Below are 15,177 nucleotides of genomic sequence, written 5' to 3'. Positions count from 1 at the left end.
TGTATCTGGGGCATCATCACATTAACGGGACCTTCTCTGCTTTCCGGAGCAATCGCGGCTGATACCATAGCATTTCAAGAGCTCTTTGGATTGGTAGCGAGATATTCTCCATACAACTTCCACAACCCTTTCACGTCATGCCCTGTCAGTTCCTCGAATATAGCGGGAGTGTACTCCTTGTCCTTCATCGTCGCATTCAGCTCACGGACGGTACCACAGCCGTACCGGCTCTCGATCCACTCGAGGAAGTACGCGGTGGAGTCATACCCCGCGTCCCATTTATCTCCTCGGCCTGCTTTCCAGTGTGGCGGAACGAAACCTGCACGTAATCGGACCCAATCTAAGACCATGATCAGCTTCATGATGGGCAAGAGAGGGGGTCGACCACCCTCTCCAGACGTGCGCTTGAAATGGGTACCTGCTATGCCCTCGACGAAGCCCCCGGGGCATGTCCCGCGTGCATTGTACTGATAACAATGTGTCATTTCGTGCGTGAGCACGCCCAGGATCTCGTCCTTGGCCCGTACGGCGCAGTTCCGGATGTGGTCGAGGGAGACGTTGATCTCCTTGTGTGTGGGCCCGCCGGTCGTGTACGCGGGGACGCCCATCCCGGAGCGCAGCACCAGGAGGACGCTGCGGACGCTGCAGGCGGGAGCGGGATGTCGATAAACTCGGGAGACATCCCGGATGGCACTCACTTCATGGGCACGCTTTCATGCGTATACAGCGAGCTGCATACAGCGACTACTGCGTCCTTCAGCGCGTCCGCGGGCTGAGTGCTCTCCAAGAACATCCGCGCGCCGGGATGGGCGAGATCCTCGACTCGCAACTCGAACGTAGGTATTGGCCATGAGGAACTGGGCTCGCCATAAGATGACGGTGGCGCAGGAGGCGGCGATAAGTAGACGGGCGAGTAGTTATACGGAGGCATCGTCGCGGTTCAGTTGAGAGAAGAACATGGCGGTGTATGTGGATACAATCATGGACACATTACAATCGTGTATCAACCACCACATTCACAATGGAACCACTTCACATCGATGCAAGGATACGGGACTGAGCGCCAGGAAGCAAATTATTCGTGATGTATGACAGAATACAAGGACAAAATACGTGGGTGTAGAATACAGTGGTGGTACAGTGGTAGAAACGCCACCCTGGTGGACGATGAGCATAGTATATCCCTTGTTTTGGTCTGTCCAAGACTCACCTGGAGAGAAATTCTCAATGTCGGATGTCTGCCGCCGCCTCGACCTTGAGGACCTCCTGTAGCAGCGCCTCCCTCCCATCCTCCAAGAACTGGATGTACTCGCGTGCCCTGAACAGTATCCCGCTCTTGCCCTTACTCCCTCTGCCACGGCTACCACTCCCCTTCGGACGTCCTCTCGTCGGCATGCCTGAGCCCGGTGGGGCACCAGCAGGTGCGAGTAGAGTTGTGAGCTGCAGGTACCCGTCACGGATTGCGTTCCGGCGTTTCTGCTCGGACATGATGTGATTCAGCCGCTTCTGAGGGGTCGAAAGGGGCGGTTTAACGCGTGTTAACATGCTCGTGTCTGCTGACGGATCGAGAGGCGGGGACAAGGACGACGACGTAGAGGTCGTCGCGGTGGTGTCTGGTCTCATGTCGGCTGGCGCGGGCTCTCGTTCGGCGGGAGGTGGATAGCTCTTGACGCGCTCATTGTGTGCGGCGAGTGGGGGTGGTGGAAGGTCGTCGAAGCGGGGGTTGTGGTCTGGATATTGTATGGACGAGTGGAGTGTGTCCTGGGGGTCAACCTCGAACTCCCAGTTGAAGTTCTCGAGAAAACCAAGAAAGTCGGTTGTCTCTGAGGCGGAGAAGAGGTCTGCAGAGGGCGGGAGCGGTGGGGGAGACGGAAGGAGGTTGTGGAGGGCAGGATTGAAGAACTGGAAGTCGTCGAACGCGGGCGGTGGAGAGGGCGACATCGTCACGGCGGTGTGACCAGCCCGGGGCCATTTGGCTGGCGTGACCTCCGTGGCCGGGCCGCTCCGGAGATGGGGGTCCGGCATTGACCGGCGGGCGGCGAGACAAAAAGCGGAGGTCCGTGCCCAAGCTCCGAAGCACCGCCCATCACCTCCATGTCGGCCCTCAGTGACGCCTCCACGCCGGCCCAGGACGGGCTCCCTCCGTCCATCGACACTCAGCATCTCCAACAGCCACAGCTCACCAACGACCTCCAGTCTCAACAGGGCCTGCAGAATGGTGCTTCACCCACACCGAATGGTGAGGGCAGTCGGAAACGTCTGTCTTTGCCTACGTCGTCCCCCTCGTTGTCGCTGATCTGTTTCCGTCTGCTAGCGAAAGCACCATCTGTGCGCCGGGCTTGCACCGCCTGCCATACGGGCAAGACCAGATGCAGTGAGGTTCTTCCATGTCAGGTGTGTCTCCTATCTACCCCAACTATCGCTAGCTTATGGCTGAGTTGCAGAGCTGTCTCAAGAGAGGGTTAGGCGCAACGTGCGCATACCCTGACCCGGACGCTGACAATCCACAGAATCAGCCACAAGCCCGTACGTTCCGATGACGCATATACGCGGTGACTTGACTCCAGACATATCTTCTGCTGCTTAGAACCCGTTGGCTTCGTACCTCCTATGCCATATTCTGCACCACCAATGCAGAACTTCGGTCACGCACCCTATTACGACTACAACACCTTCGCCAACACTTCAACCTCGTCATTTCGACCAAACAAGCGGCCACGAAACCTCACAGAGGAGGAGGCAGCCGCTATCACCCGTAATTTCACCCGTGGCGACTTCTTTGTCGGCACAAGTGCCCCAGTTCGCATCGACCCTCGCCTTCCAGTAAGGCTTACCCTCGCCGAGGGTGATCAAGTCCATTTCTCGATTGGGGAGGCTATGGTTTAACTCTGTGTACATCGTTTGACTGTATTTGTCTTCTGGCTGTACTGGCAGGTGTGTAATTCTATTACTTCGCCCTGTGTATGTATTTTGGTATTGGTACTCTGATGGCTCACCTTTACCAAGGTGAGATGGCCGAGCGGTCTAAGGCGCCAGACTAAGGAGCGTACGAAATCTGGTCCGAAAGGGCGCGGGTTCGAATCCCGCTCTCATCATACGTTTTGTTGTGATATGCCTTTTTGACATAGGTGTGCAGTGGTGTTTTGTAACATACATCGATTGTGTAGTGAGTCCCCAGACGGCATTCCGTCCACAGCATTGAACTCTTGTTGTTTTTGCTTCAAATTCTGATTAGTTATGAATGCTTGTCGAAATCTGTGCAGGTGGCCTAAGTATATGTTTCAAGTCCATGAAACACTTTGGTTTTTGGTTAATGTGTTGGTCCGGATCATGGTGGCTGTAAGGTAGCAGGTTGTGAATGTTATATGTGGACTCTTGCCATTGTGTCATACGTAGGTGTGAAATCTCTACTCTCACAGGCCAAAACCCAATCCACTACTTGGCTTACTGACTTGTTTGGCAGACTGCTTTCTAACACTTATATGCTACACATTGCCTGCCAAGATTAACCACAAAGGACTGCAATTAGTCATTGGATTCAGTCATCTCCAAACATGATTTTGAGATTCTCGATACTCTCTGGGTCTGCATTCCCTTTGCCTCGGAATGCTTCCTTGACAATTGCAGTCTTCCTCTTCTGTATCTGCAAGATACGGCCTTCAATCGTTTCGGATATCTACCACCAGATTGTCAGTCCATAGACAGTGGCAAGAGACAGCACTTACAATGAAATGTTTCACATAGACTGTCTTCTCCTGGCCAATCCGATGCACTCGGTCAATTGCTGAACAGAGTATAAGAGTCAGTGGCCTCTGTAACAGTGCATAAAACTCACCTTGATTCTCCGTGGCAGCATTCCACCAGCAGTCCATCTGCAATCGGTTTTGACTAGTAATCAACAGCCGATACATGTAGCACAATTACTCACCATGAAAACATGATTTGCATTTGTCAACTAGAGTCAATGGTCAGTGATTTTGCACGACAAGAGTGGGAAGACATTGTACTGACATTCAAACCAACCCCACCCGCCTTCAAGCTTATGATTAGCACTTTCCCATCTCTAGATGGAGATTTGAACCCAGAAACGGCTTCGCTTCTCTTCTTTACATCCATCGACCCATCAAACCGGAACCAAGCCAGGCGTTCTCGCTCCAATACTACTTGGATCAGGTCCAAAAAGCTTGTAAACTGGGAGAAGACGACAGCTCGGAAGCTGGGGTCCTGGTCCCTCAGTCGGCCTAATAGACGTTCAGCACTCGCCCGAAACATAAGATAGGACACTGACGGAGGTTCTGCATCAACGCTTCGAGCTTCGTCGAAGATCGGAAGTCGTTGCGCCGCAAGGTGACCACAGGCTCGGGAACCTCGGCTTTTGCGTTGTCGGTCGACTCATGCGGCGTCCGCACGACTTCGAGCAAGTCGCTCTCCTACGGACGTAATCATAAGGCGACGACCCTCCAATGATCTGAAGCGTCTCACCTTCAGCGGACCTCGCGAACAAGTTGGGCACCTGCCATCCTCCCCCTTATCGCGACATGTCTCAATGAACGCTACGATACAATCCTTGCAGCTGAAGCGCATGAAGCGCAGATGTGAAGTCAGCCCAGAGTACAAGTGCGACGACCAACCAGACGGGCGTACCATTGGTGCATACAGCTAGGAATAATGGTAGGCGCATCCATCACGTCGAAGCATATGGGACATTCAGTGCCGCCGTCTTGCCCGAGATTGGCCAGGACATCTTCGGCGAAGACCTTACTGTCACCTACAGTGTTGTCTCCTTCGCCGAAACGCTTGATTAAGGTGTTGACATCGACAACACCGTCCCCCTTTCGATCAGCGTCAGGCTTTTCGTCCGTCTTTTTGTCGGAGAGCACCAAGTTGGGATGAAGAACGGCGCGTCGTAGTCTGTGCAACTCGATCAGCATGTTGTATGGACGAGAACGCGCCTAACGAACCGCATGAGCATGGCGAGGATGTGAGTGTAGTTCCTGCTGACGAGACCTCTCGCATTGAGCTGGTCGAAGTCCTTCTTTGCGTCTGAGTACAGGGAGTCGTATATTTTCCGCTCTAAAGGAGAGAATTCCAGGCTTTCAAAGATCACCTATAGCGCAACAAGATGTCCAGCAAGGTAACGGCCCCACAACCTAGAAGGTCTCACCTCTTTACCAGGAAGGTCTACGATTCTCTTCCCATCTGTATCGAGCATATCTTTCTCGCGTCTTAGTAAGACGCTTTCCAGAATAATTTGCACTACTTCGACAGCCTTGGGATCCCGGGCAAGGAAAGGTAACGTGATGAACCTGAGCGACATCGGTAACCGAACATCAGGAATACGAACTGGTGGGAAGGAAGTTGCACTGACGAACGGAAGAAGGTATAATCCGACCAGGGAGTAAAATCAAGAAATTTCCTGAAGATATCCACGTAAATCGGGCACTCTGGATACCCGCAGTACACTTACAATAATGAATATAGATCCTCCAGTCGATTCACGATAGGCGTCCCTACATTGCGAACGTTCTCAGTACCATTCGTAAATCGTTATGCGCAACTCACCTGTCACCGCCCACCGCCTTCGAGCGCGCAAAGCATACACGGCTTTTGCAGTCTTGCTCTGCCGCGATTTGCAGTGATGAGCCTCATCCAGCACAACACCTGTCACGCATGGGTACTTCACTGGCGACTCAAGTAAGAACGTACTTACGAAGCCATTCAGCTGCAGGTGAGTATATACGTAGCACATGAGCCGCGACGCTTAGGACGGTATTTGGGACTCACTCTCGAAGACTGGTGATATTTGACCGCTACTCGACCTCTCGCCTTTCGCATGCTCCGATACAAGGGTCCCATAAGAGGTGATAACCACATCAACAGCATTATCATCGTCTAGCAGAGAATCAAGATCCGCGCGATTCTGACTGTGCCAGACAAGGGCCTTCAATGTGCCCGGTTGACTGGACCTCTGAAGTTCCTCGGCCCATTGAGAAAGAAGCGAGGTAGGAGCTACGATGAGCGTCGCAGACGGGCCTCTAGACTCCCTCCCATGGTGCTTGGACACAGAGCGGAACGCGCTGTTTAACTTCAGTTGACGATTCTTTGTACAGCTACGATTGGCATCTACGCTAGGCGCTTCTGGCCCGCGCGCAGTCTGGATGAGAGCTGACAGCATGATAGTCTTGCCCATTCCCACTGTGGAAAGATTGTGAGTATCACAAACGCTTGAAGGGAGAGCCTACGAACTCTCTGCATGAATGACAACAATGTGTCACGGTGAGATTCAGCTCAAACAGAAAACGGTGTAGAAGAAAACGTCACCGTCTCTGAAGGGAGCGAGTCAGCACAGTTCTACGGGTGCCGCAAGGTCACTACATACGCAAGAATACCACCCCGACATTTCCGCTCCGCCTTCGGAAATTCCAGGCTCAGCTCCCCCGAATACTCATTAAAGTAGAAGGCTTTCTCGTCCGTCAGGTCGATCATATTTTTACCTGGTTCGGGAGGGAAAGTATACCTAGGCGGAAGTCAGCTTATGGGAGTCGGTGATTGACGGTGGGCCGTACTCCTTCCATAGAGGATGCATCGACCGTGCTTCGCGTGCGGATGCGATCCCGGTTTCGATTGAGTACATCCAACTGCATCATTATCAGTCTGGAGGAGAGCGACGTAAGTGGGTGTGACTGACAGCAATGCTTGCTTCTGGTATCCGCGCAATGAGAGAGAAAACGTGTCCGCAGGGTCCATTTCGCCGAGCTTCTGGTCATTTTGCTGAGCCCTGAGCGAGAGCTTAGTGACTCTACATGGTGAGCTAAACAAAGGCCACCACCTTTTGTAGATAAGATCAAGCTCGTTGTCGGAGATATCGTCGCCCTCTCCTTCTACTTCAACCTCTTCTCCATCGCCAACTATCTCCGTTCTTACCGGCTTCTTGCCCTTGTCAATTTGGGGTTGTTGAGTCAGCACCTCGAGGTCTTTCTTCTCCAGTTCACCACGCGACTTTCGAGTGAAGCTGCTTCCTCTTGTCGGCTTGAGGGAGACGACTTTGAATAGTTTCAAAAGGGCGCTCTTTCTTTCGCGCAGCATTTGCTCTGTGGCAGTCTCCTGGCCTTCGTTGAACATGACCTTGGGTCTCTCATCCGAAAACGTGCTTGGCGCCTTGAAGGCTGTTGCCTTCATGTGTACGGACAGGGACACAATAAGGTCCGCGCCAGAATGCAGTTTTGCAGGGCAGTCTATAATGGTACTCCCCCGAAAGTCAACGATATCTAGTCAAACATAAGATACGACAACGACTTGAATTCAACGAGCGGGACTCACCGAGATCTAGCAATTTGGAAACCCATGATGCAACTTCTTGAGGCAAACGACCGAACTCTGCAGCATGTAATGAGTACTCTCGTTGATAGGTCACTTATATGTATGCATTACCGAAGCCTGATTTGTTTGTCAGACGGACAACGAGGTTCTCCTTCTTCTTGGTCGGTTTCGCTTGAGGCTTTAGCATTGTAGCAATCGAAAGCTGCCGTTTCCCGCGCTTCCCTTTTGCATCCTTCGACGAAGACAACTTCACAATTGGAGGTTTCAGCTCCTCCTGAGTATCGCGGTCAACGCAGATTTCATCTCCTGGCTTGACGTATCCGGTCCCACGCACAGTGCTCCACGCGTTCCCAACCAAGAACGAGCCAACATACGCTGAAGTAAACACATTCGCAGTGCCCTCATCAGGTGGGGGAGAAAACCGCTGCTTTTTTGCTGGACGTTCTTCATAGTGAACGGAAGAAGCGGGTGAGGTCGGCCTAAGGTCGTGTGTAGACGATGCGCTGCTCGGGACGCTGGAGGCTCTAGGTACCTCATCAATATCCGGTATCTTTATGTCGCTATCCAGGTCCATCATCTCGTCTGCAAACGTCTCTGCCTGTATAATCCTTGCTGGGTCGGTCGTAGGTGCAACTATGTCTTCATTGTCGTCTGAGTCGCTGTCGGCGAAGAACAGTGGTTTCTGCGTAGAGGAATGAACATATCCATAAGACTGGTGTTCGGAGGTATTAATGACTGGGTCGTCTTCGTCGTCGGAGCCAGCAAATAAGGTAGACATGGTAGAGCTGGGGAGAGAGGTACGCGTCTCAGCCACCAGCGCGTTTTCCTCCAAACAAACGTCAACTCGGTACTTTCCGCGCCTGCGAAGCACGAACAGTGTTTGGAAGTGGACTCTTCGAAAGACAAAATGCAGCGCGCTCTGCCTATGGTATGTTCACCATCTCCTATCTAACTTTTTCTGGACTTATGTCCGTAGCAACCCACTGTGGTCCTCCTGAAGGAGGGCACAGACACTTCCCAAGGCAAAGCCCAGCTACTCTCAAACATCTCGGCATGCCTCGCCATCTCGGAAATGCTGTCGAGTACGCTCGGTCCAAGAGGAATGGACAAATTAATTGTCTCGGAACGCGGAGAGGCTCAGATCACTAATGATGGTGCAACTATCCTGAAACTACTCGACATCGTACACCCTGCGGCGAGGACACTTGTCGATATTGCGCGCGCCCAGGATGCTGAGGTTGGCGATGGCACCACCAGCGTAGTTCTTTTGGCTGCGCAGATGCTGAAGGAAGTGCGGGGTTACATCGAAGAGGGTGTCAGTCCACAAGTCATCATGAAGGGGTTCCGACAGGCTACTCAGTTGGTAAGCAAACTTGCATCCCGTCGTACGCGGGATCTAAGGTTGTATATTCCAGGCTATCGATCACGTCAAATCTATCCAAGTAACAGTCGACAAAACGGATCCAGAGTAGGTGATGTCACATACTGCAAGTACTATTCTGCTAAACCGCCGCTCAGAAAATTCCGCTCTCTTCTTCTGAAGTGTGCTGCCACATCAATGTCTTCGAAGCTGATACATTCAGAAAAACCGTTCTTTTCTGAAATGGTAGTCGACGCCGTCCAATGTCTGGACCAAGACGACCTAGACGAGTCTCTGATTGGCGTCAAGAAGATCCCTGGTGGCGGCATGCAGGATTCCCTCCTCATCCGCGGTGTTGCGTTCAAGAAGACGTTCACTTATGCTGGTGCCGAGCAGCAGCCAAAATCATTCCATGATCCACTGATTGTCAGTCTCAACGTGGAACTCGAGCTGAAGGCAGAGAAGGACAATGCCGAGGTCCGCGTGGAGGCGGTATCAGACTACCAGGCCATTGTCGACGCAGAGTGGGAGATCATATACCGAAAGTTGAACGCGATCGCGAAAACTGGCGCAAAAGTCGTCCTCAGCAAACTTCCTATCGGTGATTTGGCGACCCAATGGTTTGCTGATCGCGACATTTTCTGCGCCGGTCGTGTGCCCGCCGCCGATTTGCAGCGAGTCGTGCAAGCCGTCGGTGGTTCCATCCAATCCACTTGCTCCGATATCAGGCGCGAGCATCTAGGCACCTGCGGCAAATTTGAAGAGCGGCAGATCGGTGGCGAGAGGTACAACGTCTTCCAGGAGTGCCCCAAGGCCAAGACATGTACGCTTCTACTCCGCGGAGGCGCGGAGCAATTTATTGAGGAGGTTGAGCGCAGTCTGCACGATGCAATCATGGTCGTGAGGCGGGCCGTGAAGAATGGCGACGTTGTGGCCGGCGGAGGCGCCATTGAGGTACGGTTGAAAAGTCAAATTTCCTGTCTGTTGGCTCATTCCCACCGTTGTGCCTTAGATGGATCTGTCATCGCAGATACGCAAACACGCGCTCTCAATTCCAGGCAAGCTCCAGCTCGTCATGATCGCCTTCGCCAAGGCCCTTGAGATCATCCCTCGTCAAATTTGCGATAACGCCGGTCTTGACTCTACCGATATCCTGAACAAGCTGCGCATGAAGCATGCAAATGGCGAGCGATGGTTCGGTGTCGACGTCGATGGCCCAGAGGGTGTCCGGGACAACATGGAGGCCTTCGTCTGGGAGCCCAGCCTCGTGAAAACCAACGCGATTAGCAGCGCCGCTGAGGCAGCATGTTTGATTCTCAGTGTTGATGAAACGGTTCGGGGTCCTCAGAGCGAAGCTGTAAGCCGATGATGTTCTACAGTACTTACTACTTCTGCCCCGCTCATTCTGCAAATTTATAGCCCCAAACAGGTCCAAAAGCACCCCCAGGTACAGCACAGCGGGCGCTGAGAGGCAGGGGCCGAGGCATACCAAGACGGTGACGTTGCCGTGATTCATGAAGCGCTACGTAGTGTATCGATATCTTTGTTTGCAGATAGAAATTGCTCATGCTGCCGTCTGAATGGATGTCGCTTGTGCACCACGTGTCATGTGACCGGGTTCCCGCGGCAACGCCATCTGGAGAACGAAAACGCAATTCAGGCATTCCGTTACGACTTGCAATATGTTGAAACTTGACGTGACCCTTTATCTCTCTGCTGTGATGCCCAGGCTGCTTGGTATCTTGGTGATTATAAGGACAATGCTTCGACGGAGTGACCTGAAAGCGTCCTCGCTACTCATCTCCCTCTGGCGCTTCAGGCATGGCGACAGTTCTGCTCACTAAGCCTCTACAAACGGAGCAGGATGAGCCTTTCAAGGAGGATGGCAAAATCAGCCCGTCCGTGAGCGTATCGGATATCGTTCCGCTTGGGGCACCTATCGAAGGCGACTCTCGGAGACACTTCTGGCGACGAAGGAAGGCTGACTTGGACACCGTCGCGACCCAACCGTCTGTGTTCGACGATCCGGCTACTTTGGAGCTCTATCGTCCTCCAGCGGTGTACGAAAACGCTCATCGATTTGACCCGGATGCTCGCTGGACTTGGCGCGAAGAATATGTGAGCACGCCTCTGTTTTGCAGATCTTTTGCACTTATCATCTGTGAACAGCGCCTCGTTCGGAAGATCGACTGGCTCATCATGCTTTGGGCGTTCATCATGTTCTTTAGTCTAGATCTGGACCGCGCGAATATATCCCAAGCCAACACCGACAATTTCCTGAACGATCTGAAGATGACGACGAACGACTTCAATCTCGGCAATTCGTTGTTTAAGGTAGGTGCGATTCTTTGATTGACGCTCGAATGCAAGTGACGCCGATACGGTTTCGACAGATATGCTTCTTGATCGCTGAGCTTCCGTCGCAGCTTGTGTCGAAGAGAATCGGACCCGACATCTGGATACCTACTCAGGTGCATGATGTCCTTCTGTATATCTTTCTCACGCTCAACTTCTGTATGTATCTTAGATGATATTATGGAGTTTTGTCTCACTGGCTCAGTTCTGGATCAACAGTCGTGGGTCATTCTTGGCAACCCGGTACGTATCAAACGAGATTGCACACTGTATTAACTAATTATATACCTGTAGATGCTTGTTAGGATTCATGCAAGGCGGATTTATTCCGGACGTGATCTTATATCTTTCATATTTTTACACAAAAACTGAGCGTGAGTAGGACTTATATTTGATTGTGAATTTTACCCCATTTTTTCTCTAGTCCCCATTCGTCTTGCTTGGTTCTGGGTCTCGAACTACATGGCCCAGCTGATTGGAGCATTCATGGCGACCGGTATTCTCCGTATGAGAGGCGTTAACGGGAAAGCTGGATGGCGTTACCTCTTCCTCATTGAAGGAGGATTGACGCTATTGGTCGGCGTCATCTCTTATTTTATGATGCCGCCGAGCCCGACTCAGACTAAAGCGTGGTATCGTCCCAAGGGTTGGTTCAGTGAACGGTGGGTGTCAGGATATGACCGGTCCTGTATCACCACTCATACTCTCAAAAGAGAAGAGATCATTCTGGTAAACAGAGTTCTCCGCGATGATCCTTCGAAGTCCGATATGCACAATCGCCAGGGGCTGACGCCGAAGAGGATCTATGAGGTTCTGAAGGACTGGAGACTGTGGCCGCTCTATATCCTCGGCCTTGTACACATGAGTGAGTCGTTGCGATTCTTGGCGAATATTGTGTCCTTATAATTGTCATGTCGACGTCCAGTTCCCGTCAACCCTCCACAAACATATTTGACATTGTCGCTTCGGCACCTTGGGTTTAATACCACTATGTCTAATCTTCTCAGTATCCCGTCCATCGTCCTCGGCATCGTCACTCTTTTGATTGCCTGCTACCTGAGCGAAATCGTTAACAGTCGTGTGGGAGCCACCATCATTCTACAGTTCTGGGCGCTTCCGCTGCTTATCGCGCTTTATACGTTCAATAAGCACACCTCGCAATGGGTGTACTTTACGGTCGTCACATTGATCACGGGCTATCCATACGTCCACCCCGTGCAAGTGGCATGGGCGTCGACGAACTCGTATAGCGTTGGAACGCGAACGGTATCTGCTTCCATTTACAACATGTTCGTCCAAGCAGGGGGCGTTGTTTCTGTGAGTGCTGATCCGATAGGAGCATAACACGGTAACGAATAAAGCTCTCCATCTCTCTAGGCTTACATGTATCAAGCTGATGATGCGGTTCGTTTCTCTGTCTTCCCACGTTCCCGCACAACGCTAACTTGCACTAATCTATCTGTCCACCAGCCGCTCTGTACGTTTCTATTCGTCACTGCTACTCGGAGTCTAATACATCCTTTTTGCGAAGATAAACGAGGAAACAGGGCATTGATTGGAATCACTGTGATGAACATCTTCATATACGTATTCACATTCTTTTTCTACCGGGGTATCAATCGTTGGAGGGAGAGGAAATGGAATTCCATGAGTCCCCAAGTTCGTCTCGATGCACATGCTCCCAGGGTGACACTGACGGCCGCTGTCGCGTTTACAGGAACAACAGGAGTACCTGGACACCACTACAGATCAGGTAAGAGTCATCATTAATACAACGTCTACCGCAATTTGACAACTCTGTACAGGGCAACCAGAAGTTGAACTTCCGGTTCGCGTATTGATTCCTGTTCCCTTCGAGCTGTACTTTACGGTCGAGAGCACATGAAAAGACGATGTGGTAAATGTATTGTATAGAGCCGGCGCTATTCATTCGTTCATGTCAAGGTAGACACAAAGTGATAATCCTTCGTCTTGTTAACGGTGACAATTTACCTGCCTTGCATATGGGCCACCATTTTGTCAGGCGCGGCTTCACCTCCTGGCTAATAACTTCTGTCCTCCCTTGGTGACATGCAACGTTTTGTTCTTAAATTTCGACTCCTCGTCGCGCATATGCCTCGAGGGTTATTCCCCACATACTTACTCGAGGCGTAAATTTCACAGTATGCCTTCAATAGTCGATCTTTGAGGGTCCGCTTACTGTTGCGGAAGTATCTTGGAACCGATCTGTCATGCCGGCGGCGTCGTTCTCCCCGAAACTGCTTCCCGTTCAAGTTGTGGGGCCAAGTAGGTCCAAGTCACTAACGGCTTCCACCAGCTTGACCTCTAAGCAGTGCGCTCGAACTACCTAGATGCCGCGTCTGCGGCGGCTGTGCCTGATCATACATACCGGAGGCCACAATCGCCATCAGTCACTCATCCTAGTCTCTGCATGCAGAGTAGACACTCTGCTTCAACCTTCGTGCCCGTGTCTGACAACCCATCCCACGGGTCGCACGCCGCGCCGTCCATACGTCCACTTAGATCCAAATATTTGGTGATGGGCATCGGTTCTGTAACTCCTGGGCCTGTTCTCCCAAGTACTGACATCTAGACTCTCACTGTACTGCTGCCCTTGTTGCCCATGCCGTAATTTTCCCTTTGATATCTAGCTGCCGACGTCCATGTCATTTCTAGGCTTCTTGTCCAACGCCATTGGCGGCGTTAGCGATGACCCAAGAGATACGCAATCACGACGTGACCGACATCCGTGCCGTCTCAGGCTGTCCTGCTCAGTATTATATGAAGGTCGGACCACGGAAAGATGCACTGGCTGAAGTCCTCAGAATTTGTCCTACTCCACCCTTATGGCGACGATTCTGTCCAAGCACGTTTTGAACGGAGGCTCCGCAAGAGAGACGCTCTGTGAAGAAGAAGATATCCCCAGCGTCAGCGTGTTGCAGCTCGGGGAGTCTACAGCGGAAGATCGTCCTCAGCGTTCATTCTGGAGACGAGCTCACAGAGAGCTTGATTGTGTCGCAACACAGCCATCCGTATTCGACGACCCTGCTACTCTTGAGGTGTATCGCCCTCCTGCGGTCTACGAGAATGTGCATCGGTTTGATCCTGACGCACGCTGGACGTGGCGTGAAGAATATGTGAGATAGTCATACATGTGAGCGATCATTTGCTAACAACCTAGTGAGCAGCGAATGGTCCGAAGGATAGATTTGGTTATCATGATATGGGCTTGTGTGATGTTCTTCTGCATGGATCTCGATCGCTCGAACATCACACAAGCTAACACCGACAACTTCCTGAACGACCTGCATCTCACAACGGACGACTTTAATCTCGGTAACTCCCTGTTCAGGGTGGGTGCACTTGTGTCGGTGTCTTGGAGCACGATTTGACTACTTCAGTAGCTGTCTTTTCTCATCTCGGAACTTCCTTCGCAGCTCATATCAAAGAGAGTGGGTCCCGACATCTGGGTACCCAGTCAGGTTTGACGCCCACTATTTGCACTCGTGTCTTCATCGCTAAAGTGCCGTAGCTTGTCTTGTGGAGTTTCGTGTCTCTGGGTCAGTTCTGGCTGACGGGTCGCACTTCGTTCTTGGCTACAAGGTCTGTCCAAGAAGATATCGGCCTTTCTATTTGCTGAAACATCACAGATGCTTGCTGGGAATTATGCAGGGCGGCTTTGTTCCTGATATCATTCTCTACCTCTCTTACTTCTACACGAAACGGGAATGTGAGTTAGTCAGCCTTCTCGCGCCCATGTTACATCTAAGTGCGCTGAAGTACCAATACGGCTTGCATGGTTCTTCGTGTCAAACTACACAGCCCAGCTCATTGGGGCATTCCTTGCCACAGGTATCCTTCGCCTAAATGGTGTCCATGGAAAAGCGGGTTGGCGCTATTTGTTTCTGATTGAAGGAGGATTGACGCTACTAGTTGGCTTGATATCCTTTTTCATGATGCCCGCAGGTCCTACCCAGACCAAGGCCTGGTTCCGGCCCAAAGGTTGGTTCACTGAACGGTATGACACCTAGTTTTCTTCATTCGTTTTGTTAGAATAGTCGCTTTCCCAGAGAGGAGATCATTATAGTGAACAGAATACTGCGAGATGATCCCTCCAAGTCAGATATGCATAATCGGCAGGG

The 15,177-nt window shown here is 51.8% G+C and overlaps 6 protein-coding genes and 1 non-coding gene across 7 annotated transcripts; 4 read left to right on the top strand and 3 right to left on the bottom strand.

The window, feature by feature from the left end:
* Positions 1-74: 74 nt before the first annotated feature.
* SCP_0104330 (plant basic secretory protein) lies at positions 75-931 on the bottom strand (the record flags this gene model as incomplete). The annotated part of the gene is made up of 3 exons (XM_027752667.1): positions 75-340; positions 419-642; positions 699-931. The coding sequence occupies 3 exons, from the start codon at positions 929-931 to the stop codon at positions 75-77; spliced, it is 723 nt and encodes a 240-aa protein (XP_027608468.1).
* Positions 932-1,224: 293 nt separating this feature from the next.
* SCP_0104320 (hypothetical protein) lies at positions 1,225-1,941 on the bottom strand (the record flags this gene model as incomplete). Its single annotated transcript, XM_027752666.1, has 1 exon — positions 1,225-1,941. One exon carries the CDS (start codon positions 1,939-1,941, stop codon positions 1,225-1,227), a length of 717 nt encoding a protein of 238 aa, XP_027608467.1.
* A 153-nt stretch (positions 1,942-2,094) lies between these two features.
* Positions 2,095-2,886, top strand: SCP_0104310 (hypothetical protein; the record flags this gene model as incomplete). The annotated part of the gene is made up of 4 exons (XM_027752665.1): positions 2,095-2,257; positions 2,315-2,394; positions 2,445-2,526; positions 2,588-2,886. The coding sequence occupies 4 exons, from the start codon at positions 2,095-2,097 to the stop codon at positions 2,884-2,886; spliced, it is 624 nt and encodes a 207-aa protein (XP_027608466.1).
* A 119-nt stretch (positions 2,887-3,005) lies between these two features.
* Positions 3,006-3,095, top strand: SCP_t0104300. Its single transcript is given in 2 exon segments — positions 3,006-3,043; positions 3,054-3,095. It is a non-coding gene; the product is annotated as a tRNA-Leu (tRNA).
* Positions 3,096-3,538: 443 nt separating this feature from the next.
* SCP_0104290 (DNA repair protein) lies at positions 3,539-8,098 on the bottom strand (the record flags this gene model as incomplete). The annotated part of the gene is made up of 22 exons (XM_027752664.1): positions 3,539-3,676; positions 3,726-3,784; positions 3,836-3,872; positions 3,929-3,955; positions 4,012-4,241; positions 4,289-4,430; positions 4,483-4,573; positions 4,645-4,911; positions 4,962-5,107; positions 5,165-5,306; positions 5,369-5,416; positions 5,468-5,510; positions 5,563-5,661; positions 5,711-5,722; positions 5,785-6,195; positions 6,322-6,326; positions 6,380-6,517; positions 6,567-6,638; positions 6,689-6,778; positions 6,830-7,268; positions 7,321-7,377; positions 7,432-8,098. The coding sequence occupies 22 exons, from the start codon at positions 8,096-8,098 to the stop codon at positions 3,539-3,541; spliced, it is 3,360 nt and encodes a 1,119-aa protein (XP_027608465.1).
* A 129-nt stretch (positions 8,099-8,227) lies between these two features.
* SCP_0104280 (hypothetical protein) lies at positions 8,228-12,876 on the top strand (the record flags this gene model as incomplete). The annotated part of the gene is made up of 19 exons (XM_027752663.1): positions 8,228-8,248; positions 8,297-8,683; positions 8,736-8,788; positions 8,839-9,634; positions 9,693-10,037; positions 10,100-10,127; positions 10,500-10,798; positions 10,850-11,014; positions 11,074-11,151; positions 11,208-11,278; positions 11,330-11,409; positions 11,460-11,697; positions 11,749-11,900; positions 11,961-12,352; positions 12,413-12,439; positions 12,506-12,512; positions 12,567-12,694; positions 12,753-12,788; positions 12,841-12,876. 19 exons carry the CDS (start codon positions 8,228-8,230, stop codon positions 12,874-12,876), a joined length of 3,339 nt encoding a protein of 1,112 aa, XP_027608464.1.
* A 1,005-nt stretch (positions 12,877-13,881) lies between these two features.
* On the top strand, positions 13,882-15,093 carry SCP_0104270 (hypothetical protein; the record flags this gene model as incomplete). The annotated part of the gene is made up of 7 exons (XM_027752662.1): positions 13,882-14,172; positions 14,224-14,388; positions 14,440-14,517; positions 14,568-14,638; positions 14,686-14,765; positions 14,816-15,037; positions 15,089-15,093. 7 exons carry the CDS (start codon positions 13,882-13,884, stop codon positions 15,091-15,093), a joined length of 912 nt encoding a protein of 303 aa, XP_027608463.1.
* Positions 15,094-15,177: the final 84 nt, after the last annotated feature.

This window comes from Sparassis crispa (assembly GCF_003851025.1).
Source record: "Sparassis crispa DNA, contig_000000F, whole genome shotgun sequence".
Lineage (NCBI taxonomy): Eukaryota > Fungi > Basidiomycota > Agaricomycetes > Polyporales > Sparassidaceae > Sparassis > Sparassis crispa.
Note: the sequence above shows the minus strand (reverse complement) of the source record. Positions and strands in the feature narration are given on the sequence as shown.